Below are 26788 nucleotides of genomic sequence, written 5' to 3'. Positions count from 1 at the left end.
TCGGCAAGGGTTTCATGAGTTTTGATAAATCAATATATGCAGTCATTCACAACTCAGAAAGCTCCAATATTTTAAACTTACCTCATGATAAAGTGACTAAATATGAATTAAATACTTGATTCCAAGGTTTTGATTTTTAAAGGACCGTTACCTTAGTACTATGGAAAAGGGGAATGACATCCTTACCGTTCTCTTTGTACTCGATCATTTTCTTGTTGAATGCGTGCAGGTATTTGGACTCCTTAGGCATGGCGAATCCGTAGCCTGTCATGGCATACCAAGAGCCGACGGTCAGCAAGCGGCACTCATTGTCTTGACCAACCAGGTACTCGAGAACGGTGGCGTCGTAAACGAAAGCATCCAGTTCCCTGTCCAAAGAATAAAATGCATCTTTAATTCATCTTGGAAAGCAATAAATGTAATTTGATGGTACCAGGGCTAGAATAATTTCGTAGATTTCACTGTAAACGTGATTCAAAAGGGTTTGGTGGAATACCTATGGAATTCTTACTAGATATTGTTACGGATTTGAAATATTGCTTTCCTACACATGTAGTTCATGATACGGAAGTGAGTTACACAGATATCTCTAATGGATGCTGAATGGAGACCGGGTCAATGATCCTCGGTCATGGTGAAAAAGTCCAACTGGCTCAATAAGAATTAATTGCACTTTATTCTGTATGAAACAAAAGTGAAGCGTTTATGAAATTGCACTTGCAGAACAGCAAATCTCAGAAATTCACACTGTGAGCAAACCTTTAATAAACAACAGCACAAGTTTCTCAGAGATAACTCGCTGTATAACAATAATCTAAATAGATTTCGCTCAGCTATTTGTGTGATTTGGTGAACTGCTACTTACATCTCTGTTTTGTCTCTTGGAATTTTTTACATTCTGTCAGGTGTCATAGATGCTTCTAGAAGAATATTGTATCTTCTCTCCTAATCGAAATATCACCAAATTTCAGTAGTGTCTGGAACTTTAATTTTTGTCACCAAAGTTAGGATCATTGACCCGGCATCCACTCAGAATCCATTACAACTATATGTAAAATTATATCTTTACCATAAAACAAACTCTGCAAAGAAGCAATCTAACAAATGTGTAACAATATTAAAAGAAAATAAAATTGAAAAGGAGCTTTCTATCTCAGAGCACATTTAGCAATGGATAATCACGAAAACATGGATAATGCACGCCATCGCATTGGGATTACTTAAGTTATACAAATGACAATAAAAAGTTATTTTATTCTTGTTGAAATATCTTGTATTAATGATATGAAATTTTCGTTTTACAAAAGAAAGGCTTGCTAATTAATTTATTGTAACAACAATTTCATCAAGCTTTGCTTCCATTTCAAAATTTGTGAGCATGTTTTTATTTATGCATCGCATGCGAAAATGTAAGAATATATTTAATGTTAGCCTTCAAAGCAAACTCATTGCGTCCATAGAAAAATAATTTAAATAACTTATTTTTAATTCAAACATAGATTTTAGGTAAAATATTGTAATATTTAAATTTTTTCTGTCTTCTGCAACTTTATTCTTATTCAGAAAATTTTAAACCAATAAAAAACGTTGCCAATAATGTATATAACTAAATAGAAATCTCGGAAAATAAATGAAGAGGTTTTTTTTAAGTTTTACTGTTGCCTAGCAATGGAATATCTACAAGTTCCTTTAATTGAAAATCGTCTGAATCTATTCAATTATTTATTAAATTTTGAAAAATTGAATAAAAAAATTGCACTGAAATGAAATTGGTTTTACTGAAGAAGTAAAATTTTTAATTTTAAAACTGTTTTGAATATTTCTTGTGCCATAACTATTTTCAAAGTTACTACGAAAAAAAAGCCTTCGAAGGATTTCTATCTAAATAGTTCATTATTTTTTATACTTTGAAAAGTTGAAAGTATTCTCTTCTTTTACGTAATAAGCGTACCATGTTTTGGGTAAATTTGTTCCAGATGATTAGGAGAAGCTTTAAAACATACATGCATAACCAAAATGACTTTTATTTCTAATAAAATTATATTTATGTAACAGTACACGTAGCTCAGAATTAGGAACAAACAAAATAATAAGGATCATGTATAAATCGACTGCTAGAGCGACAGTGAACAGATTAATTGACTGCTTCGAGTGACGTTGAACAGATTACTTAATCAACTGCAACGAGCATTATTGAGCAGATTAATTGACTGTTACGATGACATTGAATATATTAATTAATTGACTGCACTTATTGACATCGAGTGCATTAATTACGAAGACATAAAATGGTTTTCGAAAATACAAGGTATTTTATTGTTTGGTTAGAGATTAAATTAAAAGAAATCGTTTTATAGTTAAATAAATGATCGTATCCATGACCGCGTTCTGCAATCAATACAATTTTGACTTTCTTCTTCATTGGAACCATAACTTGTCAGTAACTTTTCACGATTTTTGCTATTAAATGTGATGCATTGCTTCCATTTTTTTTTTTTTTTTTTGAAATCGCATACTGTCCCATATTAAATAATCGTATAATAATTTTTTTTCTTCTATACTAACAGCATTTTGAGTAAATTATTACAAAAATGTAACGTTATTTATATATTTATCTTTTGTTATAATTTTTTTAATGAAATTTAAAAAATTATAGCAAAAATATTCTAGAATTTTAAGAATATTCATGTTCATAGATAATTTCAATAAAAAAATTTGAAAAGAAAAGAAGAATCTGAATTGAAAAGAAAAGGAGAATTTTTTTTTCTGTAAGTATAAATATTAAATTAAATAAAAGAAGAGACTCAAGGCTAAAATAGAATTTCCCACTTATCCTCTCAATTTGATTTTAATTAAAATTCTATTGATTTAAAAATTGCTCGATAGTTGGAATATTAAGAGAAAATAATGATAAATTATGATATTTAATGAACTCAATATGACCGTGATTCGAATACCTAATAATTTTGTTGCTAAAACAAATTAATTTCAGCTAAATTTAAATTACGAAAGCAATTTTTATATTCGAAGTAGTTTATCTTGATTTTATCCCCCATTAACTGATTGTAAACAAATATATATTTGTTTATGTGAAAAAATATTATCCTATAAATAATTTGATCTTCTACTAAAATTAGACATTTAGCCAAAATAAATTTAAGTAAAAGAGTAAGAATTTTATTTCACTTCGCAAATGATTATCAAATAATCTTATTTCAAACATGTGTATATTAATGCCGAGAATTATATCTGAATACTACATTAAATGCCCAGATTCTAAATGAAGTAGGGAAAATGATGAAATATTTTATTTTTCAGAATGGAGCTATATTAAGTATAAGCAAATATGAGTATTGAAAGGTTTTGAAGGGAAAATCTCATATTATTTTTTCGAGAAAAATTGAATAATTCTTCAATCAAAATAAGAAAAAAAAAATTTCTCTCGACATTTGTACACATTGTATTTTTCAAGATTTTTACTGATATTATATTTTTCTTAAACTTCTTTTTTTTAAAAATTTGCTTTGATATCATGAAATAAACTGAAAATAATCTAAAATGCTCAAAATTTAATATAACTTCTTAAAAGAGCAATATTCCCGAAAGACAAAGGAAAAAACAAGTAGCTATTATGACCTGTAAAATAATTAGCGTGAAGTAAAATACTCACATAGAACTGTTATTAATGTTGTAAAATTGCAAAAATAAATATAAAATTTAATTAAAGATATATGGTAACAGGAATAGAAAAGATTTAGTTTCAAAAAGAATGTGATAGAGTAGTCTCAAAGAAATCTATAATTTAAATTAAGGAAGTATATTTCATCTTGATAATAATACTAAATATTTTATAATGTGTAACTATCGGATGTCAAAAAATATTACTAATTAATCTAAACATTGTTGTAATCTCTAATCTTGATACAATCATACATATCTAGACTATGATATTTTCTACTCTATTAAATAATAAAACATATTAGTGTGAAAATTACGAAATTAATATTTCACTTTAATTTTTTCCAGTTAAAACCAGTATTTATTATTAAAATAAATAAATATTAAAATAAAAGTTGATCTTCATGTTTAAATTATTTAAGATAAGTTAATTAATTTATTCATTTGCATCCATATCGTTATAATCTAAGCCCCATCATACCATCTCCAGACCCAATTAAAAGTTGAAATGCATACAAAAGCGCATTATTATGATATGTCAAATGGCATCACAGACTTTGAAACATCAACTAAAAGAAAATAAAAAATATCTTTCAGAATCCACCAACCCATGATGCCGGCATATGCAATTCCGTAACCAGTTTTGTCTTAGAGATTCCCTATCTTGAGATGTCCAAATTGAAAGGCGGATTGCCGCAATATCTATTCCATCTTGGATTTCGAAAGACATTTCGGAAAAGGAATCCTTTCGGAGACAGGGAATAATTCCGCGCCCTGATCTCATTTCCTCTGTCATTTCAGATATCTGGAATTCTTACTTTCATTTCTTATAACTGTGTTTCAAAGACCTATTTCTTTCGACAGGTATATTCAGAGGCACGTTAATATTCTTGGATTCAGAATCTTTAGGAAGAAAATTGTGAAAGAGTATAAAATTTCTTTAAATAACTTTAAAAACAGTTTAAGGACAGTGCTGATTTCAGAAGTAGAAACTAATATATTATATTGCAGATCAATTTTTTTTCAAATAAAGTTGTAGAAACAATGATTTTTTTGTTTATTACGGTACTCTTAAATATGCAGAAAAATTACTATATATAACTTGAATACGTAAGTCCTTAAACAACCCTCTCCTCCCATAAAACTAAAATTTCGCACTAATATACTTTGGAAGATGGAAATATGTATCTATTTATAAGCGAGTTTTTGAAATTTTGGATAGAATTTTTATTTATTGAAATATAAGCAAAATATTCATCTGAATCTCAGAGCTGTTGCCGAAAATTATACAAAGATATTTTTAAAAATGTTAAAACATTCAGAAAATTTTTGCATGAATATTAAACTGGTATCATTGAAAATATAAATTTTAAAAACTTTTGAGCTGTAATATTTTCAAAACTGTAATGAAAAAATTCAAACTTTCTGTATTTCTCAGTTAAAAATTTCAAAAATGAGGTTTACTATTTCATCTTCCAAAGTATATATGTGCCAAATCTAATGGCTCTAGGTCAAACGGTCTAGTATTCTAAAACATATTTTTATCTTTATTATTAATAAAGATTATCTTTAAATATCAATACTATATTAATAAAATGCTATCAGATATTGAAAAATGAAAATTCTTTTAATTTCTATGTAAATTTATTTTCTTCTTTTTCCTGTTAAGTAATTTCTGAGATTAAAATGAGCGTAATAAAAATAAAATTCGCTCTTCAACTACGATAAAAGTTACTTCTTATTAAATTAGAACTTATTGAAAGCTTTGTCAATAAGACCTTTTTAACTTCCCCCTCAGGCTGCTTTTGAAATGGCAGACACTTTAACACTTATAAAACCTCTGCTTATTAAAAACTTTAATGAAATTTCCCTGGATAGAAGAATTGCTTTTCTGAAATATTTATAAATTTTATTTTTCAATATTTTTTTAAGAAACCATAATTATTTAGAGAAAAAAATTAGTTCAGATTAATTTCATACATTTTTGAGAATATTTTAAAACATTTTTCATTGCATGATATTTTGTTATATTGATTATTTATAGCTTTTTCTAGGATTGCTCAAAAATATTATTAGTTTTTTTTTTAATTTACTATTAACTTATCGTATTACCTATTACTATATATTTAGCATTACCTTTTTATTAATTTATTATATTGTTCATTTACAATAGTACAATTTAATTTCATAATTTTTTTTAAGAAAATATTTATTTTTTCACACATTTTTTTATTGCGTGACATTTTTATTAATTCTAATTGTTTATATTTTCTAGTAGGATTGATCGAAGCTATAGTTAATGTTATTTCTTTCTAAACTTACTATTTGCATTTCATACCACATTATTGGAAAAATCTTTTTTTTAAATTATTCCATTAAACATTTTACTAAAAAAGAAAGAATTACTAGAAAAGAAGAAAAAATTTCAAAATATTATCATAAAAATATACGTTTTAAAAATTTCAAAAACAGCTGTATGTATTTCTTTTAACCAGAGTGGCTGATTTTCTCTTTTTATACAGACCTTTCAAGTATCAGCAATAAAAGTTTAGAAAATAAATTTTCACGCATCTTTTTTCCGTTGATGTGTTTATTATTGGTTCATTTATATATCGTTAAAAGAAACTTTTTCCGATAAACAAAGAAATAATTTTTTTTGTTGATGTTTCGAAACGAAGCGAAAAAAAAGTAATGTGTGTCAAATTAATTACTGTATAGTATCGATTATGGATAACTAATGCCAAGAGACTTGTGTTTAATCAGTAATAATTATCGGTTGTGGATAGTATTTATCCGGAATTTCAGCAATCTTTCATTCCGATATTCTTTTTATTTTATCTATATTTTATATGTATTTAGGAAATACATAAACTAAATTATTTTATCTATAATAATTAATTGTTGCAGTTGTCTTATCATTTATCCAATGTTTTCAACTTTTTGATAATTACGAAATGCCATAATAACATAAAAAACGGTTATTTATTTTTAAAAAAAGTCGATATTATTTAAAATACCATGTATAGAATGTGTATTTTGATTAAGTCAAAATTTAAAGAAGAATAATTTAGAAATTTAAAAGATTGTTTAAACGTTCAGCTCGAAAAGTTGTTTCAAAGTAATTATTATTTATCAAGATAAATTATTTATTTTTAAATAAATCATTGCTTAATAATAGCACTTATATTTAAAAATTTATAATAGATAGAATACTTTTTTTTCTAACAGAATTCCATTCCTTATTTTATAGAATTTAAATTTATGAATCTCACGTACTGACTTAATGTATAAAATGATAAGATGTTAAATAATACACGCGATATTATATCGTATTTTTGACTATTGGATAATATAATATACAATTTAATAATTTTTCAAACATGTTATTCTGCATGGGATAGAATATCCACGTAGGAAATAGTTATATTGTTAATATACTCTTTGTATATTAAATTGCAACAATTGCTGAAAACTGCGATAAAGATAAAATAATTCTCCAGTACAGAATTTTTTATCTATACTTATAATAAAGCTCAATGTGTGTGTGTGTGTGTGTGTGTGTTGGAGCTCTACAGGCCAGGTCATTTGACATACAGCTATCAAATTTGGTACATGTATACCTTAGGGGTCGGGAATGTGCACCTGGGGTCCCTTTTTTTGAAATTTTAATTAGAATTTTAATTATTAATTAAAAACTAACTTTCCCGCCAAAAAAATCTTCCATTTTCCCCAGCGCCAAACGAGAAAGGCTTCAGTTTTTTTTTCTCCCAACAGTAATGAGGCTAGGGTTAAAATTTTTCGGCGGATTATTTCAATCGGTTCTGTTTATTTTCTTAATGTTTGATGCATTTAAAATTAAACATTGTTAATGAATCAATCTTTCAGATTCATTTTGAAGTACTTTTGAATTAAAATAAAACAGAATAAAAGAAATGAAAAATTTCTAATCCGCATAGCGTTACCCCAACTGGCGTAGAAAAAAATCACGTATTTGCGTTACGTAACTGGCGAAAAAAATTCACGCATGCGCATTGTGTTCTGATTGTTGCCATGACAACGTTATCAATGGATGATTTAAATTATTTTTGGGTTAGTTGCATGCTTTTGTAAGTAAATTGTATTTATGTTAGTTATATATTTTTTGTATATGCTTACAGTTTTAAGTACATCGTTTTTTAAGTAGTTTTTTTAAAACCTGTTTTCAACCGTTTATTTTAAACTGTTCGTTTTATTTTCTTAGTGTTTGATGCATTTAAATTTAAACATTGTTAATGAATCGATCTGCTCATAATGAATCTAAGAAAATTTTGTTGACCAACTCTTGAGATATTAAATAAATTAAAAAAAGATATTCTTTAGTGCCCATAAAGTTTAAACGCTGAGTGACTCTATTTTCAGTAATCAGATTATAAAAAAATGCTTTGTTTCAGTAAAAAATATTATTATATTAATTGAAGATAAATTCTTTCCACTTTAATTTAAAGCATAAATTCTACCGGTGCTAACAGAAAATGAGAGAGATACATATTACGTTATGACTGAAGGCCTTTATAATATTATGAATAAATTATATGATAATCAAAATTTGAAGTTTTAAAATATTTTGATGAAGAAGCTATTAAATTAGAAATTGCATAAAATATTTAATTATTAAAATTTTAACGAACATTAAGATTGGCGAACCGGCTGGTCGCCAAAGGCGGCTAGTATATTTATAAAATTAAGGCTGTTTTATTTGTTAAAACTTTGAACTTTTGTTAGTATTTTTTGAAAGAAGTGGATAGGTCACAATTAGTATTCTTTTAACAGTATATTTTTGTTGATTTTTAGAATTTAATTTTTGTTACTTCTTTTTATAAATTCATTATTAAACGGCACCAAAACTTTGAGCTCGAAAAAAAATTAACAAAAAAGTATTCATCTTTAAAGTTAGACTATAAATTGATGGAGCATCATATTAATCGGTTGAGACATTCTAATTAAAGAAAATGCTTTCACTAAATACGAAGAAATTAATCCAGTATCAACAATATTTATAGTAAGACATGGTTAGCTACCATGACGAAAATAATATAACTAAATACAAAGACGAATTATCCTTGATGTCTTTAGTTTTTTGTAAGTTATTTTAAATTATCCAAAACATTCAAACTCGAAGTAAAAAAAGGAAGAAAAAATAGCATAATATAAACTTTCTTTAGAACCAGTAGTCTTGTAAAAAAGTTTTAAAGAGGTTGACATAGAAAAAAAAAGTGAAAACAAAGAAATTCTAAATTAATTTTTTTTTTTAATCTTTTCAACATTCTATCCTATTACTTATTTAATGATAGAAATTAGTGACGAAAGGTTCTATAAATATATTTGTAGACAGTACATCCTTTTATTCTCAATTTTTCAAAAAAGGCGATTTTTTCCCCTATTTTTCCTATCTATTTTTGAAGTTAGAAAAACTTAGGAAAAGGAAGAAAAAACTTTTAATAAAATCTTTCGCCTCAGAATCAGAATTTTGGCAAAAATATTTTTCTAACACAGAAAAAAAGGAAAAAATGAAGAATTGTTTTCATTTCAATTTAACATCGTATTATGTAATTTTTAGAAGAAATTAATAACAAACTATTTTGTTATGTATTGATTATTATTAAAATCGTTTTCTTTCATTTCATTTTGTCCATTTGTTAAAATCATTTTCTCATGTTTTGTTGTAGAAGAATTTTTTGAAAATCTTCACTATGTATTGTTGAAATTACAAGCAATACTCATTATGTTCTGAAAGTAGCGGAAGCTATTATTCCATTTTTCGTATGTATGATAGAATTGCATCTCGATTGACGAATTTCTAAGACTTCATTATGTTCATGGATAAATGAAATCAATTGTGGAACTGTTTCATTTCATCCTGACCACGAAATGCTGGAAGAGAAGATTTTTGGATCTTGTCCAAGATTTTATTTTCGCCTCCTTTTATTCGTGATAAATTTGATATTACATTCAATAAGTGTTGACAGAAAGATTTGTTATGATTCAGAAATTCATCAAATTATACTTAACAGTCAAGAATGGCCATAACAATGGAATTTACTGAATGGCATTGGTTTCCTTAATAATAGATTCCCAAATCTCACTATTAAACATTTTATTTTTTTTCTTTTAGTGAATCGTTGTGCTGGCATGATATTCCTCGAAATATTTTGAATAAGTTGATATAACAATTACTTGTCAACAATATACATTAGATGTAAATTTTAAAAAATCAGAATATCATTTACATATTTCCAAAATATTAATTAAGAACCCTTAAAATAACTGGAAATTATTCTTTGGTTTCATTAATTTTAGATTGGAATAAAAAAAATGGAACTGGATATACATTATATAAATAAATTTAATTTGACTATAATTCTTAAGTTTCTGAAATCAAGTCTTTAATTCTTTAAAATATTACATAAAAACCTGTTTTAATAACTAGATTTAATTTACTAAATTTGTAAAATTAAACTAATTACTTTATGCTCAGATCTCAAATAATGTTTAATAATAATAATGGCAAAATCTTTTTCATAATTAAGTAAAATTGATTATTTTAATCTTTTTATTTAAATATATACATATATGAAAACTTCATTTTCTTAGCTGCACATAGATTTTGGAATGGAGTCTTGTACATTAACAAGAACTCACCGCAATCAATCTAGAATAGCACAAAATGCTTGAACATATAGAATTAAATATTTAGAAATTATTAGAATATTTCTTTAAAATAATTATTTAATCTTCTAATAAACCTACTTAACTTATATAATAGAATATTAATGTAAAAATTATTTCAACATTAATATTCTATACAAAATTACGACATTATTTAATGTTCGAAGATTTACATGTGTGCTTTAAAAACTCAATAATTTTGTAAGGGTTTTGTAATTCACTGTCATAACGGCGGAAGTGCAACTTTTTTTGAACAATCACAAAATTATTTTATGCATTTAAATGGCTTAGTTTACAATGATTTTAAGATACCAAACTCTGTTTTGGGTTAATTGTGTTTCGCTTTTTGATTGTGATGAAATATCAGCAATTTAATTATTAGAATCGCAAAATATGTTAGATACAAAGTAACTAAATGCTGTTGTTTTACTTACAGTTCTGGGTTAAATATCGGTTTCAATGTTTAAAAAAACCATCTAAAAGACGTACTTTCACTATACTAAGATGCACAAAATTTTGATGCGTGCAACTCTAAATTAAAAATTTCGCATTTGCAGGCTTGACAAAGTCCGGAATTTTTAATTGGGGAATAGAATATTAGGAACTAAATAAGAAAGTTTAGGAAAGAAAACTGAAGAACAAAAAAAAAAAATGAAATTAGAAAATGTTGCACAAAATTTCCACGTCTGTATCATCACATTTTATGTTAGTTTTGAAATTTTTATTTAAAAATATTTTTCATTGATGATTTTGGCATTTTTAATAGAGAAACTTGCTTCATACCTATTTCTGGAATGCATAACAGAAGATACTTCTGTAAACAAAACACAAAACTAATTTATTCATTTCCACAACTATAGCAATTCCATTGCACATGAGCTCCAACGTTTACCAAGAAATGTCTTCTATCTAAGCCTTGGAATCTTATTATTTATAAAACTTAACATCTTAACTCCTAAAATAAATGCCATGAGGCGACATTAAAGAGACTCCCAAACATTTGTTATTTTACGTATTTACCACATGAATAGCTCAGTTTCCCAGCAGTGAATCTTTTGACACCAGTTCATTGTTGCCAGAATCTAGATCTAAACATTCCTGACGTTTCTTCATTTTCTAACGGAAGCTTTACTCGACAGCAATTCATTGTTAGTTTCAAACTTATATGCAAATCAAGCCCGGTTCCCGAAAGGACTATCTTTCCATTATTTACAGGTGGCCTCAGGTGTAAAAAAAACACAAAAGTGCATTTAAAGCTTTAGAAAAAGTTTTTTCAATTTCTTAGAAAGCTTTTGGAGAGTATTTTCATGCTAAAACTTCAAAGGGTTGATTGGGTAACTTCGCTTTATTGGTATTTAGTTAGGGAATTACTTTCGGGTTTTTTTTTCTGGTGTTATTTTTTAATACATTTATTTTGTTTTATAGTTTATTTTTCTTATACAATCGAATAAAATTTTTTGATGAAACTCATTTACGTAAATCCATTATTGTATTTTAAGCATTTAATCCTCTTATGTTTTGTTTTCATGTGATTAAACGTAAAAACGACACGAGCAAATTCCACTACCTCATTTTGAAAATAAAGCTTAAATAATAAAAAAAAATGATTTTCAAGAATAATATATCGCTATATCTGGAAATTTGAATTATATTAATAAAAGAAATTATAAATCATGCGTTTGATTTTATTATAGTACAGTTACAATGGTGAAAGTTAGTTCCATTGTTTTCCAAAAATTAATTCAAAATCACATCAATGATTAAAATTTCAATTTGAAATAAAAATAGCAATATCACTTTAATGTGTCTTAGTTAAAATTTGTTTCCTTTATCTCGAGATTTTCCTCATGGTTAGCTTTAATAAGCAGATTTAGTAATAAGGATTTAGTTAAAAAGACAGTGTGTCACATATAATTAATCAAATAGGAATTAGTTAAATTCCATTTCTGATTGCAAAGAGTTAGAATGCTTACCTTTTGAAATGTGCATTTAATAAATGTGAATGATATTTTAGGATTAATCTTCACATTAAATCTTAACGTTGTTTTGCAAATGAAGTATTTTTTAGGTATAAAATGCAATTTTAGAGCAATTCTTTTTAAAAAACCTTTAAAGTTCTATCATATTCATAAAATCATTCACTGAAGATCTTTCCTCTCCGAAAAATATTTTTAAATAGGATGTAAGTTATTCTGAGGGTTGGTTTAGATTTTAATAAAACAAGCGTAGTTAATTAGTCACGGTGCAGAAAAACTGGGGCAATAAAATTTACGAAAAGACTAAAACAAAGAGAGCTATTATTACGAAAATGTATGTCAGATTTGCGTAAAACTAAGTGAAATGCAAAATAATCTAAGGATATTTAAAAGTAAAAGATAAAATGCATTTTTTTTGGTTTAATTGTTTTCAAAATGATAAAATTCAATATGTTTAACGGACATTATGAGTAAATAAATAGGAATTTGTTTCCTGACTAGAGGAAGATGATATTGAATATTATGTGGCCGATAAGAAACATGAATTGAAACAGCATCAAATACATTGTCATGTTCGATATTTGTCCATTTTTATGAAATATCCCTTGATAAATCGTCAAAACAGTAAACCGTCACAAACTGGGTAATTGGCATCAGCATTGGTAATCTTTGCATAATCTGAAAAGTGTCAAATTAATTGGTGAAGGCAACCATCTGTGTATCTTATGTTCAATGCAGCCTGGTAATTTTGCAGAAATATAGAAATCTCCAAATAAACCATTTATCTTTGCACTCTCGCTGTAATCAGAAAATTAAGGAAACTCGTGAACTGTAAAAATATCCGTCACCGATTCTTATTATTAGCTTTAAAACCACGTATTTCCATTTTAGTTTTTTGATCAAATTAACTTAGGTATTCTAAAAGCAAACTTGGATTGATAGACTGATTTAAATCTCAAACTATGATTGGATAATTTCGGAGATAGACCGAAATTCCAAAGGTGCTTTCTTGTTGATAAAAAGTAATATGATAAATTAACTTCTTATAAGAAATTACTATATATATATATATATATATATATATATATATATATATATATATATATATATATATATATATATATATATATATATATATATAATATACAAAAGTATTAGAATCAAGTTAATAGGAAAAGCAAAAAATCAAAAAAAAAAAAAAAAAAAAAAACCAAAAAAATATAAAAAAAGAATCCGGCCTGAAGACTTTTTCAAGGGTCACCCTCAGGCAGGGATTCAAAGAAAAGGATTTTTTCTGTGAGGACATACAGACATTGTCTAATAATGATTCCTCGTGACCCGAAAAAGCATCAAACATCCTCCTTAAAAATTTAATTAAAAATGAATTTCCTAGAAATTACTGTAATGTCAATTTTTTAATTAAACAAGGTTTGGGTTGGGATTAATCCTTTGGCTTAAATAAAAATAGAACTTTCCTTGGCTTACTCAATAGATGGCGCTGGGAGCCTACCTCTGTTTACATAATTTACCGTTAATTTTTTTAAAAACAGCGAATCACAATTGATAGTTTAAAGTTTCCTTGACTGTTGGATGGTATGTTCTGGCCTTTTCGTCTTTAATTTTAATTTTAGTGCTATTTTTTGTTTTTATTGTTATTTTTGTTTTTGTATTTTTACTTTGTTGTGGTTTTTCTTCTAATTTGTTATTTTGTATTTCCTTTCTGTTAAAATGGTATATCTCTTGAGCATAATTTCAGGGGATTTTCGGGTCACGAGGAATCATTATTAGACAATGTCTGTATGTCCTCACAGAAAAAATCCCTTTCTTTGAATCCCTGACTGAGGGTGACCCTTGAAAAAGTCTTCAGGCCGGATTCTTTTTTTATATTTTTTTAATAATTTTTTTGGTTTGATTTTTTGCTTTTCCTATTAACTTGATTCTAATACTTTTGTATCACTTCATCTGTGTTTTAGAAGTAGCTGCAATTGCGCTCTCTAAATACTATGAAGTTCTTTTTTTGGTTTTAGTTTAAATTGGTAATAAATTTTAGTTGCGATTTCGAAACTGTTTTGTTTCGTTTTCATTTTACTTTCGTTTTCAAACTTTTTCTTTCTTTAGATTGGTTATATATATATATATAATTCATTTTATGTATCACAAAAAAGCAATTTTTGACAGTTTAAAAAAATTGATGAGAAAAGTGCGTTGAATACTCACGCTTTCTTGACTGCTCTGATACCTTCTAGGACGGTTTTCTTCTTGAATGCCTTCATGTAGCGATAGAGCTCGGGCTTATTGACACGTAGCACTGCTTCAGTGTTGCCATGTGGGATGGTGCCATATCGAAACGGTGGGATGGACTTGCGCGGGTTATACAGCTAAAAAAAGAAAGGAGAATTGGGATTTAGGATTTTTTTTTTTTTTTATTACAGTGGGTATTTTTGAAAGACATTTTACCAAAAGTATTAAGTCACTTTTTTGTTAAATGAAAGGCAAATAGAATTTTAATCGGTATTTCATAATTACATTTCTCAGCACCATCGTATATATTTAAAGGATTCAAAAACCTCTGCATATGAATACCTCTGAAGCTCTGAAGACAAGCTGATCGAATTAAATTTGAAATGCTGGTTTTAAGTTCATATTCTAGCCAATCATATAATGTGTTAAATACCAATAAATATAAATACCAATCATATATGGTATTACAACCATATATAGGACGGATAAAGCTCAAAATCTACCATACAAGGGTGGGGAGAGAAATTTGTCTTATAGACAATTGTGTGTATAGTTTTTGTACCACATGTATTCAGAATATGCAAGTAGGTAAAACGTTTTCAAAGTTATAAATTGTCAACAAACACAAAACATTGACGAAAATGTAAGATGCATTTTATTTACCTTGTCAAAATAAATTATAAGTTAAGAATGTGTAGTATTTGTAAAAGAAGATAAATAGTTTGCTGACCCAAAATCAATTGTTTTCACCAAAATATATATTGTTACGAAATTTACGGGTTCGTTTGGATAGTGGAAGTGATATGGTGTGGAGAACGCTCAATCAGCAGGCATCAGTAGAAAAAAAACAACGACATTTATTTACACGAAGACACACAGGACAGCACAAAGACGACAACTATATACAGCACAGAGAAGACAATTATCTTCAGCCGAGATGTGCACACAACAAGACTCTACTGCAGACAGTAGAGCACAGCTTAGTTCAGCACTAGCTTGACTTCGTCGCTGCTTTGCTAATCTCTGGAAGACTATTTCTTCACCGTCGATTCCGACTACTCTACGGCAGCTGCAGACTGCCTCGTTTTATGGATCTCAGGAGGCGGGGCTAGAAGCCTCTCAACCAATCAGGAACTTTTGAGGAGTCTCTCGGTTCCTAATGGACGGATCGGGAAAATTCTCGATGTTTCGGGTATAATCTATTTTGGCGCCAAAGACGCCAAATTTGTCGCCAAGACTGGGACCTCCGACGCGACACCCGGACTCCGTCCAATACAGATGACTGTAAAACAGTCTTTCTGATGATGGAACCGACTATGCTGGGAAGCAGCATCACAGATTCGTAACAATATGAACAATGAAAGAGAAAAAATATATTTGGATTTCAGGTCTGTGAGACAATGTATTTTTTTCGTTTAATTTAAGATAAAATTTAAAACAATTTTTAATCATCGGAAGTTCCTTTCTTTTGCCTCTGTATAATATTTTATCAGATAAATCTAAGTTCTTGGAGGAGTAATCCAGTGAATTTTATATCATGATTTTACCGAAATGTAAGACTATTTGAAACTAAGAGGACTTTTGAATATTTTAAAATCTTCAGCATTTATAATGAAATTATGTGAAACTCCAAAATTAAAATTAATGAGGGAAGAAAAAAATGAGATAACATCTCTAACTTCCAAAAATATTAGAAAGCTTAAAAGCAAATTTGTGGTTCAATATCCATATATATTTAAAGATAAAAGGTACTGAAAATATTGACGCAATAGTCAATCCTTCTTTTCATAATCCTTCAGCAATATTCAAACTTCCTATAATATGGTAATTTTTATTCAAATAATATCATTCCATATATTTGTTGCCTTGGTGATAATTTATTTTAAATGTTTTGTAAACTTTGAAAGAATTGTTGTAGTTTCAAGCCATTTTTGATCATCTTTAGTTTATCATAATACAATCGATACACCTTCTGCCTCTAAGCTAAATCAAACAACTTGTCACCTATAGCCGTATGTTAGTTAATATATATAGAAAATAAATCTACACCAATGCGTTTAGACCTTTACTCATACTTCAGGGGGTGGGATAGCCTGTTTGGTAGAGCTTTGGATTCGCGTCCCTTAGGTTGCGAGTTCGAACCCCGCCGGCCGAAGATTCCCCGCGTGCTTGGTGGCTGACGCGTATATAAATCTGTCGTGGTCACTAAGTCCTCCATGTCGAGAGTAATACAACTGAGGGTCTAAATTACGATCTGTGGATGCGTGAATGAAGTCCGCTTGTAAAAAGGGTTGTGAGGTGTGTGTAGCTTAGTCGTCCTCTTGGCCCTAGATGGCTCTACTATAAAAACAAGAGACTCTCCCCCACCGGCTTAAAATCGCTGTCTTCGTAACAGTGGGCTTGTCCATGGCAAGTGCCATAAGAAACAACAACAACAATTCATACTTCACTGGAAGAATAGCACTACTATAGTGAGCACTCACCCGCTCGTCCTCTATGCCCGTGAGGTCGTAGAATTCCTCCCTGGTGATCATGAAGGCCGCCAGGTTGGCAGTGTAGATGGCGAGAAAGACGACGGCGAACATGGCCCACACATTGGACATGAAGCGAGCTGTGTAACCCCTCGGGCAGTCCACATTTACCGCTGCTCCGAACAGTATCGCCCACACCAGCCAGTAGGTGCGGAACAGCGAAAAACGGTGCTCTGCAAAACAAACAAGCATCCACGCCCCCAGATTAACTGTTGTGATCATTAGTTATAATAAAAGAATTGCTGGATCAATAGGAATGAGAAGACAAATGTTTAAGGAAGGTTTGAAAGTGACCCGTATTGTATCTAATTTTAACTGAAAAGGAAACTAATGTTTCATTACTATTGTTTATTCTGATTATATAGAAATGCAGTATATTTGAAAACCCTAATTAAATATTGACAATAATGTATAAACAGCCTAGTTGTAACATGAGATGTAAGTTATTCAAAAGTCACTTGAGTCCCAATCCTTCATCTAAATTGTATTTCTTTTCTCATTTTTAAAACGTTTATTTTTTAAGAAAACGTATGCTCATTTTTTTAAGGGACGATAATTAGACGGCATTATGAATATTTTAAATACTATTCATAATTTAATTTTTTCGCTAAAGTTGGAACTCAAAATTAAAATTTTACAAAAACTCATACCAGAAGTAATTATTGAAAAAGAAAGATACAAGCTTTGTCTATTTTTTTTTCTTCTTGTGGGACATTGGATTTCTTTTTAAGGTTTTAAAAGTATGTGCACAGGGTTAACGACGGGTCCACTCACCTCTGGGGGGTAACATTTTCATGTCATAGCCGGAGGGGCTTAGCCACTCGAAGAAGAAAATTGCTAAGGCTGCCACTTGGATGCTCACAAGTAGAATCATCAGCCACGAGGTCGTGTCGAACGGTTCTAAAAAAATAATTAAAAAAAAATGTAATTTTTTAAAAATTATATTAATGCATGATATATTAAAAAAAATCATTTTAATAGGGTCGTGATATATATATTTTAATTTGTCGTAATTACTTTTACAAAAAAGTTAATTTCAAAAATGCGCATTTTGTGATATATTAAGGATGTTTGAAAAGTAAAGATTCCGGCTCATTTGCGTTCATAACTCTTTCATTTGATGAACAGGTCGCACATTATTAGTTGGTTCATCTGTTATTTTTTGCATAATTTCTACAATTTTCCAAGAACTTGTTAACTTTAGATGCAGATTTCTCTATCTTAGAAATCTATCCCGATTCGTGGAATCATATTTTATTTTCACTAAATTAAGATTTTTACCTTAAATTCCCAATATCCTTTCATGTAAGCCTTTTATTCAGAAACACATGTTTGATAGAACTGCTTTCTCTTTGATGTAGTTTATCAGAGATAACATATGGCCAACCACTCTTCTGTTCATAAATGAACATCGGTAGCATTCCCAAAGAATTTATTATTCTGTGTTGGATAGATTCTGTTAATTTATTATGTTCTCATAAATAAGAAAATATTTTTTGTGGATACCTTACCTCATTTATTTCTTAGTTATGATGAATGACTTAGAGCTCATCACATTTGATGGAAATCTGAATCTACATCTCCAATATAAAGTTTTGTATTTGAATACAGATGGCAAACTATTGTGGCTAAGTCAAAATAAAATCCGATGTTGCCAAAAGACATATCAAATATTTATTTCTCAACTATACGCAATGTGTATCTTTACTTTTCGAATGTGTCTTTCAAAGAAAAATGTTATTTTTTTCTCGTGCTTTTTTTTAAAAAAATTTACTATTGTGTTTTTAATTCTATCAATAGTGAAAGGCCCCTAATGCTTGCTTTGTTAATCTGTCATTGAAGTAAACCTAGTGTTTGATTCTTAAAAGAATTTCCATGAACACTCATAGAATTTCTATATTTTATAATTTTATATTTTTAAGTTTCCATTGTTTAAATAATCTGAAAAGACGTTGCTGATACTGACAGCCTCCTAAACCCTCTTATTCCCAAGATTAATCGATTTTCTGTACATCTGGCCAATGGAACTCAAGTTTCTTTCAAAGATATGAAGAATTCCTGACCACCTCGGAATCCGCAGTGATGGGTCATGTTTTTAAGGTCTCTGGATACTATACAACAGACGGGAATAGTTAGCTAATAGTTATTATTCAAATGTATACTCGGACATCTTTTGAGAGGGCAAGGGTCTCTAACAAACAAAGTATGCACATTGGGTATTCAATCAATCACACTTAAAGAAAGGAAAGTTAATTTCTCAGTTATATTTAGGCTTCTCAGACATTCGTCGTAGTTTTGTTCTGCGGTGCGTTAATAATTTTCCAGTATTAATAGACTTTTTCACAGAAACATTTAAATTGTTCTTGATGTTTCTTGTATTTTAATTTCAATTGATACACATAAAATTAGTGCCATCAATTAGGTTAAAGACAAAAAAAAACTGAAGTGATTATAATCTATGCGTTTATTTGATATTAGACTGAAGTTACATAAAGAAGCATTTCGATGATTTCTAAGTAATCGATTTCGCTTAAAAAATCTTTTAAAAGCATATTAACCCTTTTTACACGTGAATAAACTCATCACCAAATAATTTTAATCGTTTTTTATTTATGTTAAAATATGGCGCAGAATATAACTAAAGATAACTCTTGCGCCAAAATTTTTTTAAAAAAAAATCAACAACCTATATTAAAAAGCTTATTTACTCGCAGGGCCTTTTAAATCTTTCTTTTTCAGAAAATACGTCACTTTCAGAGTCAAAATTACTTTTCCTTAACTGCAAATTACTTAGCACATTTCAAAACCTCCAAAGACCGGATCATCCCATGATATTGCGTTCCGATGATAAACATTGTTTTTTATAGGGAACTTTATTTTTGGCTATAATGGAGTAATATGTTTTACATCTCTAAAAACAACAAAATTGCGCAAGATAACCAAGCGTTTCAATTAAACCGGATTACATTAATAAAAGGATTGAATGGTTTCTTCCTATCTACTGGAATGGATTGGGGAAAATAATGTGTGCTGAAGAGTAATGTTATAGATAAATCAAACGAATTTAAACGCTATTTTTAATGGTGCTTATTTCTGAACATGGTACTGAGTGAAATAACACTTATTGTCAACAATTTTAGTTTCATATTCTTGTCAGATGTATCTGAGTACAACTAACTAATCACTGATCAGATAAAAATCCCTTAATCTGGAGGATTTCTTTTTCTGCGCGTAAAGATTGGATGCAATTATTGTAGGATTAGGATTTTCTTTCTTCACAGAACTAATCTACAGATAATTCTGATAATCCTGCAGATCGTCTTACTTTCCTATATAATGAAGTGCCTGTTAGGTAGGAATGTGAGTTACAAACTACGCTTGCCAAAGCAAGATAACTTGCCAGTAAGAAAAGATAAAATAAATAAACGAACAATGATTGAAATATATTATACACATATTATAAGGAATAAGAAAGAGGAATGTAATTCATTTTAATAATTAAAATTTCGCCATTTTATTCTTTCATTATCTCACGATACGATTTATTCAGAGTATGACGGTATTCATGGTATGATTATTTATAAGTAAATATAAATAGATTTGGCAACCAACTCAAAGTGCTTTAAGGTGTACGTACACACTAGAAGATTTTTTTTTAAATTTTAACTTTAAAAATCCAGTTTTTTCACAGTAGGTCATTAATATATGTTTAAATTCATTCAGTCTATTCATTTCAGTTCAAATGGAATAGAAAGTTTATTTTATGTTTCCTTTTTAATGAACGTGTTTTAAACAAAATATCAGTACAGAGCAAAATTCGTCAGTTTTATGTTAGCTTCTTCATTAATCTATCGTATGAAAACAAAAAATCTATAGCATTTTGTCAGATTGCATTTTATATTCAGTGTTTAAATGTGGTACTTCGAGTTAAGGTGTACGTACACACTTGGAGATTTTTTTTTTAAATTTTTTTAAAAATCCAGTTTTTTCACAGTAGGTTATTAATATATGTTTAAACTCATTTCAGTGAGAAAAAAACCATATTACACTCATTATTAATTAATTAAATATTTAATGAGCTAATTAGCATATTTTTTAAACATGATAGCTTAAATTCTAATTTGTACAGACACACAATTCTAGTTGGAAATGATGCCTAATATTAGTCTTCATGTTGTCTGCCTCAATCAAGTTATAAAAATATATAGCTTTTTTTTAACAACTTTTTCATCAACGATGAATAGAAAAAGCGAGATTTTTTCTGTACTTTTAACTTTTAAATAGCTTTTAAAAATTTATTTCTATAAATATAACTTTATTTGAGAAACAAAACATCCACTGTTTTATACAGATTGTTTTGATATATAAAAAATTGTATTTGGTAAATTTCTTGTTAAGTTATGATTGTTTGAATGAAGCAACATAGTGGAAAAATATCATTCTTCATAAAATGAGTTTTAAAAAAAAACCGCAACTAGAGGTTTTAAAGAAAGCAGCTCAAGAAAAATAAATATAACTCCAGAAATATTTCAAATATTGACAACATCTTGGTATCGTTTGAAAGCTAAAGGATAAGAGAATATTATTAAGCAATAAAAAAATATTCGATATTTTGAACGATTTTCGAAGTTTCCAGTGTGTACATACACCTTAAAATATTACTTATTTGTTAATAATTTGGCCAATTATTGAATTTTAATCCATCGTCTTGATAATTCTAAAGAATTGCCGAAAAAAATGGGGGAATAAAATTTTTCTTTGCATAATTTTTCCAAGAAAATTTAGCCATATATTTTTTTTTTAATTTTATTTTAAAGAAATTTAATCATTTCATTCTTACATTATCGAATGGTATGAATTATTCAGCGTAATTTGTAAATATCATAGATAATAACTAATTATAAATAGGCTTAATAATTGTCTCAACTGTCTAAATTGTCCATGGATACTTATATTTTTAATAATTTTATCAATTACTGAATTCTAATCTCTAGTCTTACTAATGATATCGAATTGTCTATAAAAGGATATATAAAACTTTTTTTTGCATACTTTTTACGAATTTTGTCTATAGCGATTTGCATAAAATGAAATAAATAAAATAGATAAGAATACAAATTTAGGAACGTCTAAATAAAAAAAAAATGAATGAAAATGTAACTTTCAACATATAATTAAATTATTTATATTATGTACAAATGAGATTAATATAAAAGAATTATTATTTGCAACAATATCGCGAATTTAAATATATATCTGACATTGAAACATTCGGGGGAGTAGCTGTTTCTGAGTTAATTTTTTTTTTAATTTTATTTTCCGATTTTAAATAAGAAAAAATACATTTTTCAGAAAAACAAAACATTTATGTTACATTAGAGTAGTAAAATATCTGGACAATGATAGTCGATTTCCTTTCTTCCACATTTGATTAATTTACTCGCTTAACATCCATCTTTGGACCAATATGAAAAACAACATGCTTTTCAACGTTATTCAGATACTACGAGGCAGCAGTTTAAGATGACAATTGTTTTCAAGTGTCCATGTTACTCCAACAAAGACATATGATGCACAATAAAAGATAAGAAGGTGCATTACAGCCTTACTCTTTTACCCCTGAATCGGATCTCGAAATGGGTACCTCCAATGTGAAATCAAACGCATTAGTGTTGATAATGAACTTTTTAACTATACAAGTTTTAAATGAACTTTTTATTTTCAAATAAAAAATACAAATGCAATTTTCTTGATATATTCGTTATGATAGGATTAAAATAAGATATTAATTAATACTTTATAAATATACCTAAACTATTTCATAATTTATTATATCTATAAAAAGTCAGATGCTCAAAAAATCTAAGCTTCTACTATTAATTTATAGTTCCAAAACCATTTAAGTACTTAATGGATTCTTTGGTTTTCAAAGAACCATAAATTACCTGAAATTAGCAAGTAATTAATTTATTCATTTAAGCAGTAATAGTACAAAAATAGTAGGCCCAGAAAAGAATGATGGTCTGGATTAAGAAGAGAGTAATCGAAATTTACTCTAGAAATTGATTATATTTTTGTTGTCATTACAAATCGAGGCAAGTAGCTCCAAAATAACTTTGTAGAGATTTTTTTTTTAATTCTTTCACATTTTTTTTTCATCTGAGTGAACAGCATTTTTGGTGAGTGTTATTTAGAGAATTTCTAATAATATTTTTTAACTTCATCAATTTGAGAAGCGTTGAATTATGCGCTGATATAGCAACTATCTGTCAAGTAGTTTAAAACATTTGTATTGTTGTAGCCTCTCTTGTAATACTAATCTAACTGACTGTGATGATGTCAGATATAGTGCGCACTGAAGCCTTGGGGCATTATAAGTCAATTTAGATCTACAGAACAGCATATTCTGCATGCTTTGATCCAAGCTCTTATTTATACCTTAGACTTATTTAAAATTTTGTATGTAAATAGTCCATGTTTAACATTATCCTAAATGAATAACTGTTATACTAATTCGAACTTTTTACTGAACTCCTTAATGAACCCCACATAGTTAATTAATTACACTTGATTGCTGCCATTCTACGGCATGTAATAAGAGATATTTTTGTGCCGTGTAATGTTGGCACTTTATGTATATACAGATAATGTAAGAAGAAATCACCCACACTTCTAATTTTTTTCTACACGAATAGAGCTCATTCCAGAAATCCAGAAGTAAGAAACAAAGTTTCTCCTAACTTTCCCCAAAGCGACCATCCGTTAAAGAAGAGCAACGGTGTTAAGCAAACACTAACGTGCCACTGGTCCATGCGACAGCAATGACGCTCCTAATGACTCACTCACCTAGAAAGGCTTTGGGCGAGATAATGCCCGTCTTCTTTGCGACGACGATTGCAATGCCCGTCTCCATGAAGGGAACCGTGAAATCGACCGCTTTTTGTCTCTCCGAATTGATTTTGATGGAGGTGACAACCATGTCTGCGTTACCATCAAGGATTTCTTTGACCAACCCGTTCCACGTGTTGTTCTGGAAGAAAAAAAGATATGGAATTGCACTTGTTAATTAAGTCTAAAGGTAACAATAATGTAGATATATTAAATAAATAATGAAATGACAGTTGTTCTTTCAAACATATAACGACAGAACAATTTTTATAACTCTATTTGAAGAAACCCCCAAAATTAATCTTACAATATAGAATTACCATTATCTTGCATTAGTCTAATTTGGGATAAATGGCATTCATCAAAATACAAAGTTTTATTATAAGTGCAAATTTTCATGCAAATAACATTGCAATATAATCTTTATTTGATATTTTATTCTAAAAACAATTTCTTCAAAATGGGCCCATTTCTCAGATGGAAATAACTTTTAAAAGTTATAGCTCAGAAAAATTTTGTAGCCAAATAATTACTTCATATTTTGAATAGTGGTTCTTTGTCTCATCAATAAGAATGTTGTATTTAAGCATAAAATATAATGGCTTAATGTATATTCTTGTACAAATTAAATCCCAAATAAACAATTTTGAAAATTTTCTACTTCAGCACATCAGTTGCAAACCGATAAATTAATTGCTAACCGAAAAAGATATTCCACATACTATAATGCTCTGATTCCAAATAAAAACCCCCATATTAAGATTCTATAATAGTGTCTATTTTAAACAAATTTTGTTTATTTTTCAGATTTTAATTTATAATATATTCTTATAAATATCTTTCAAACTTGAAGTAATACTTTTATAAAACCAACTGTCAAGTGGTATCATTTTCAGGTATTATATTTTTATTTAATATAAGCAATTAAATATAATTATGGCTTGAAAATTTTAAATATTGCACTGTCATTAAGTTAAGAAAGTGTTTTGAATTTTGAAAAGTTTGCATATTGTGAAATGTATGAAAATTCGATTAAATATTTCATCATTATAGAAAGCTAAAAAATGGTTTAGAAACATGTTAATAAATTATTCAAAAGCCTATAATGTTGTAATTTAAAAATTTCTGAATGAATTAGTTTTCTTTTTTGAATATTAAATAAAAATCCCTTTAAATTCCTCTAAATGTCCCTTCATTTCAATTATAGTATTTTATTTCTAAATGTCCCTTCATTTCAATTACATCATAGTAATTATATTAAATTTACGAGTTTCATCGTTTTATTATCAACGACGCGCTTTTGTTTCCAGAAAGTGAAATTCTGCTTAGTATAACATTGCATCCAGTTAAATAATCCTTAATATGAAATCATGCATTTAAAAAAAATTAGTACATTTGTTATAAGCAAATTTATTATTCAGTATTTACTGTCAATACTCTAAAAAATCCCTATTAGCAAAAAATGCCCAGCAATATTATTACGATATCTACGCAATGTTAGCTGACATTCAGAATGTTGGGCACTATCTTTGAGATATCATAAATTACCTTACACTAATAAGGATTGAAATTCTGTACATAAAATATAAGATGTTTCGATTTTTGGAACTCTTATTTTATGCCCTAAAAAGCGTATATAAACACATATAACATTAATAACTGAACATTGGTGCATATTTGATTCCACATATGCTATGAATTCATCTATATAACAAATTAATCATTGAAATAAGCCAATAATAAATTTACTTCGAAAACTCCCCAGACACCGTCTTCCACTCTGTATAAATCGTAGCTAAATCGTAAGTCATTGGCAAATTTCTGAAGAAGATCAATACAAAACCCAGAGCAGCACATAAAATAACTCGAGTTTCTCATGGCAAGAGTTAGGTTAACCCTGAAAGATATGATAAATGTAAAACAGTCAATCAACTTGTAAAACACAAAATACGAGTACAATCTAGATCATGTTTTACTTAGCAATAATAATAATATTTTGTTAATCATGAAAATTTTAATTTTTTTTAGAAATTGAAATTTTGCTTCTCAATGTATTTAAAAATTCATCCTATTTAGATGTGCTTATTATTTACAAATAAAAAATTGCAAAACATTTTCAACAAAACAAAGCTTTGAACAGATAAACTTTCTGGAAAAACGAACTTCATACAAAATGGTCTAAAAAATATATATTTAAATATTTGAAACACAAAATATTATATAAGAAGAATTGTATGGTAGAAAAACGTTTTACAGGTTGCCTTTTAAATATATATTAGCTATTAATTTATAGTATAATTAATATGAATTTCATTGAGAAACTCAATCTTATTTGAAACATTCTAATAATGAATTTTTCACTTTCTGCGGTTAATAATGAAACTATCTGCCTTTTTGTTAATTCATAGTATTTCTAAATATTCCAAATTTAGTTTAAACAATATACCTTGATAAAGATTAGTTTTCTTTTCCTAAAAGTTCAAATAGAAATTAGTTCAAAGATTAGTGCAGCATTCAAAATGTTAAACAATTAGTAAAACATAATGTTTCCAGAAAACTATTTTGCTTTACTTTATGGTTACAAATTAGATGGCTTCTATTTAAAACGTGAAACAAACAATGAAATTTGGCAAGATCCATAAAAATTTGTCTGCTCCATCATTATTAAATTTTCAGACAATTCATAGATAATTTTAAATTCAAAACTAAGAAATAATCCTTCTTTATTTATTATTATTATTTTTTTTTTTTTTACAATTCATGTACATT

At 28.1% G+C, this 26788-nt stretch overlaps 1 protein-coding gene and 1 long non-coding RNA gene across 2 annotated transcripts in view; one reads left to right on the top strand and one right to left on the bottom strand.

The window, feature by feature from the left end:
* Positions 1 to 23902, top strand: part of LOC129972730 (uncharacterized) — a 105221-nt gene extending 81319 nt beyond the window's left edge. The window contains exon 3 of the long non-coding RNA XR_008784888.1: positions 23827 to 23902. This is a non-coding gene — a long non-coding RNA (uncharacterized LOC129972730). The remainder of the gene's footprint in view (positions 1 to 23826) is intronic.
* The window catches only part of LOC129972729 (glutamate receptor ionotropic, NMDA 2C-like), a 313970-nt gene that overhangs the window by 20637 nt on the left and 266545 nt on the right, over positions 1 to 26788 (bottom strand). Inside the window, exons 9-14 of the mRNA XM_056086971.1 lie at positions 25769 to 25916; positions 23978 to 24161; positions 17906 to 18031; positions 17084 to 17304; positions 14577 to 14737; positions 187 to 368 (exon numbers count right to left, since the gene is read on the bottom strand). Of these exons, the coding sequence (XP_055942946.1) occupies positions 187 to 368; positions 14577 to 14737; positions 17084 to 17304; positions 17906 to 18031; positions 23978 to 24161; positions 25769 to 25916 (1022 nt within the window). The remainder of the gene's footprint in view (positions 1 to 186; positions 369 to 14576; positions 14738 to 17083; positions 17305 to 17905; positions 18032 to 23977; positions 24162 to 25768; positions 25917 to 26788) is intronic.

The sequence above is a fragment of the Argiope bruennichi genome, chromosome 6 (assembly GCF_947563725.1).
Source record: "Argiope bruennichi chromosome 6, qqArgBrue1.1, whole genome shotgun sequence".
NCBI lineage: Eukaryota > Metazoa > Arthropoda > Arachnida > Araneae > Araneidae > Argiope > Argiope bruennichi.
This window is presented reverse-complemented; position numbering and strand designations above follow the sequence as displayed.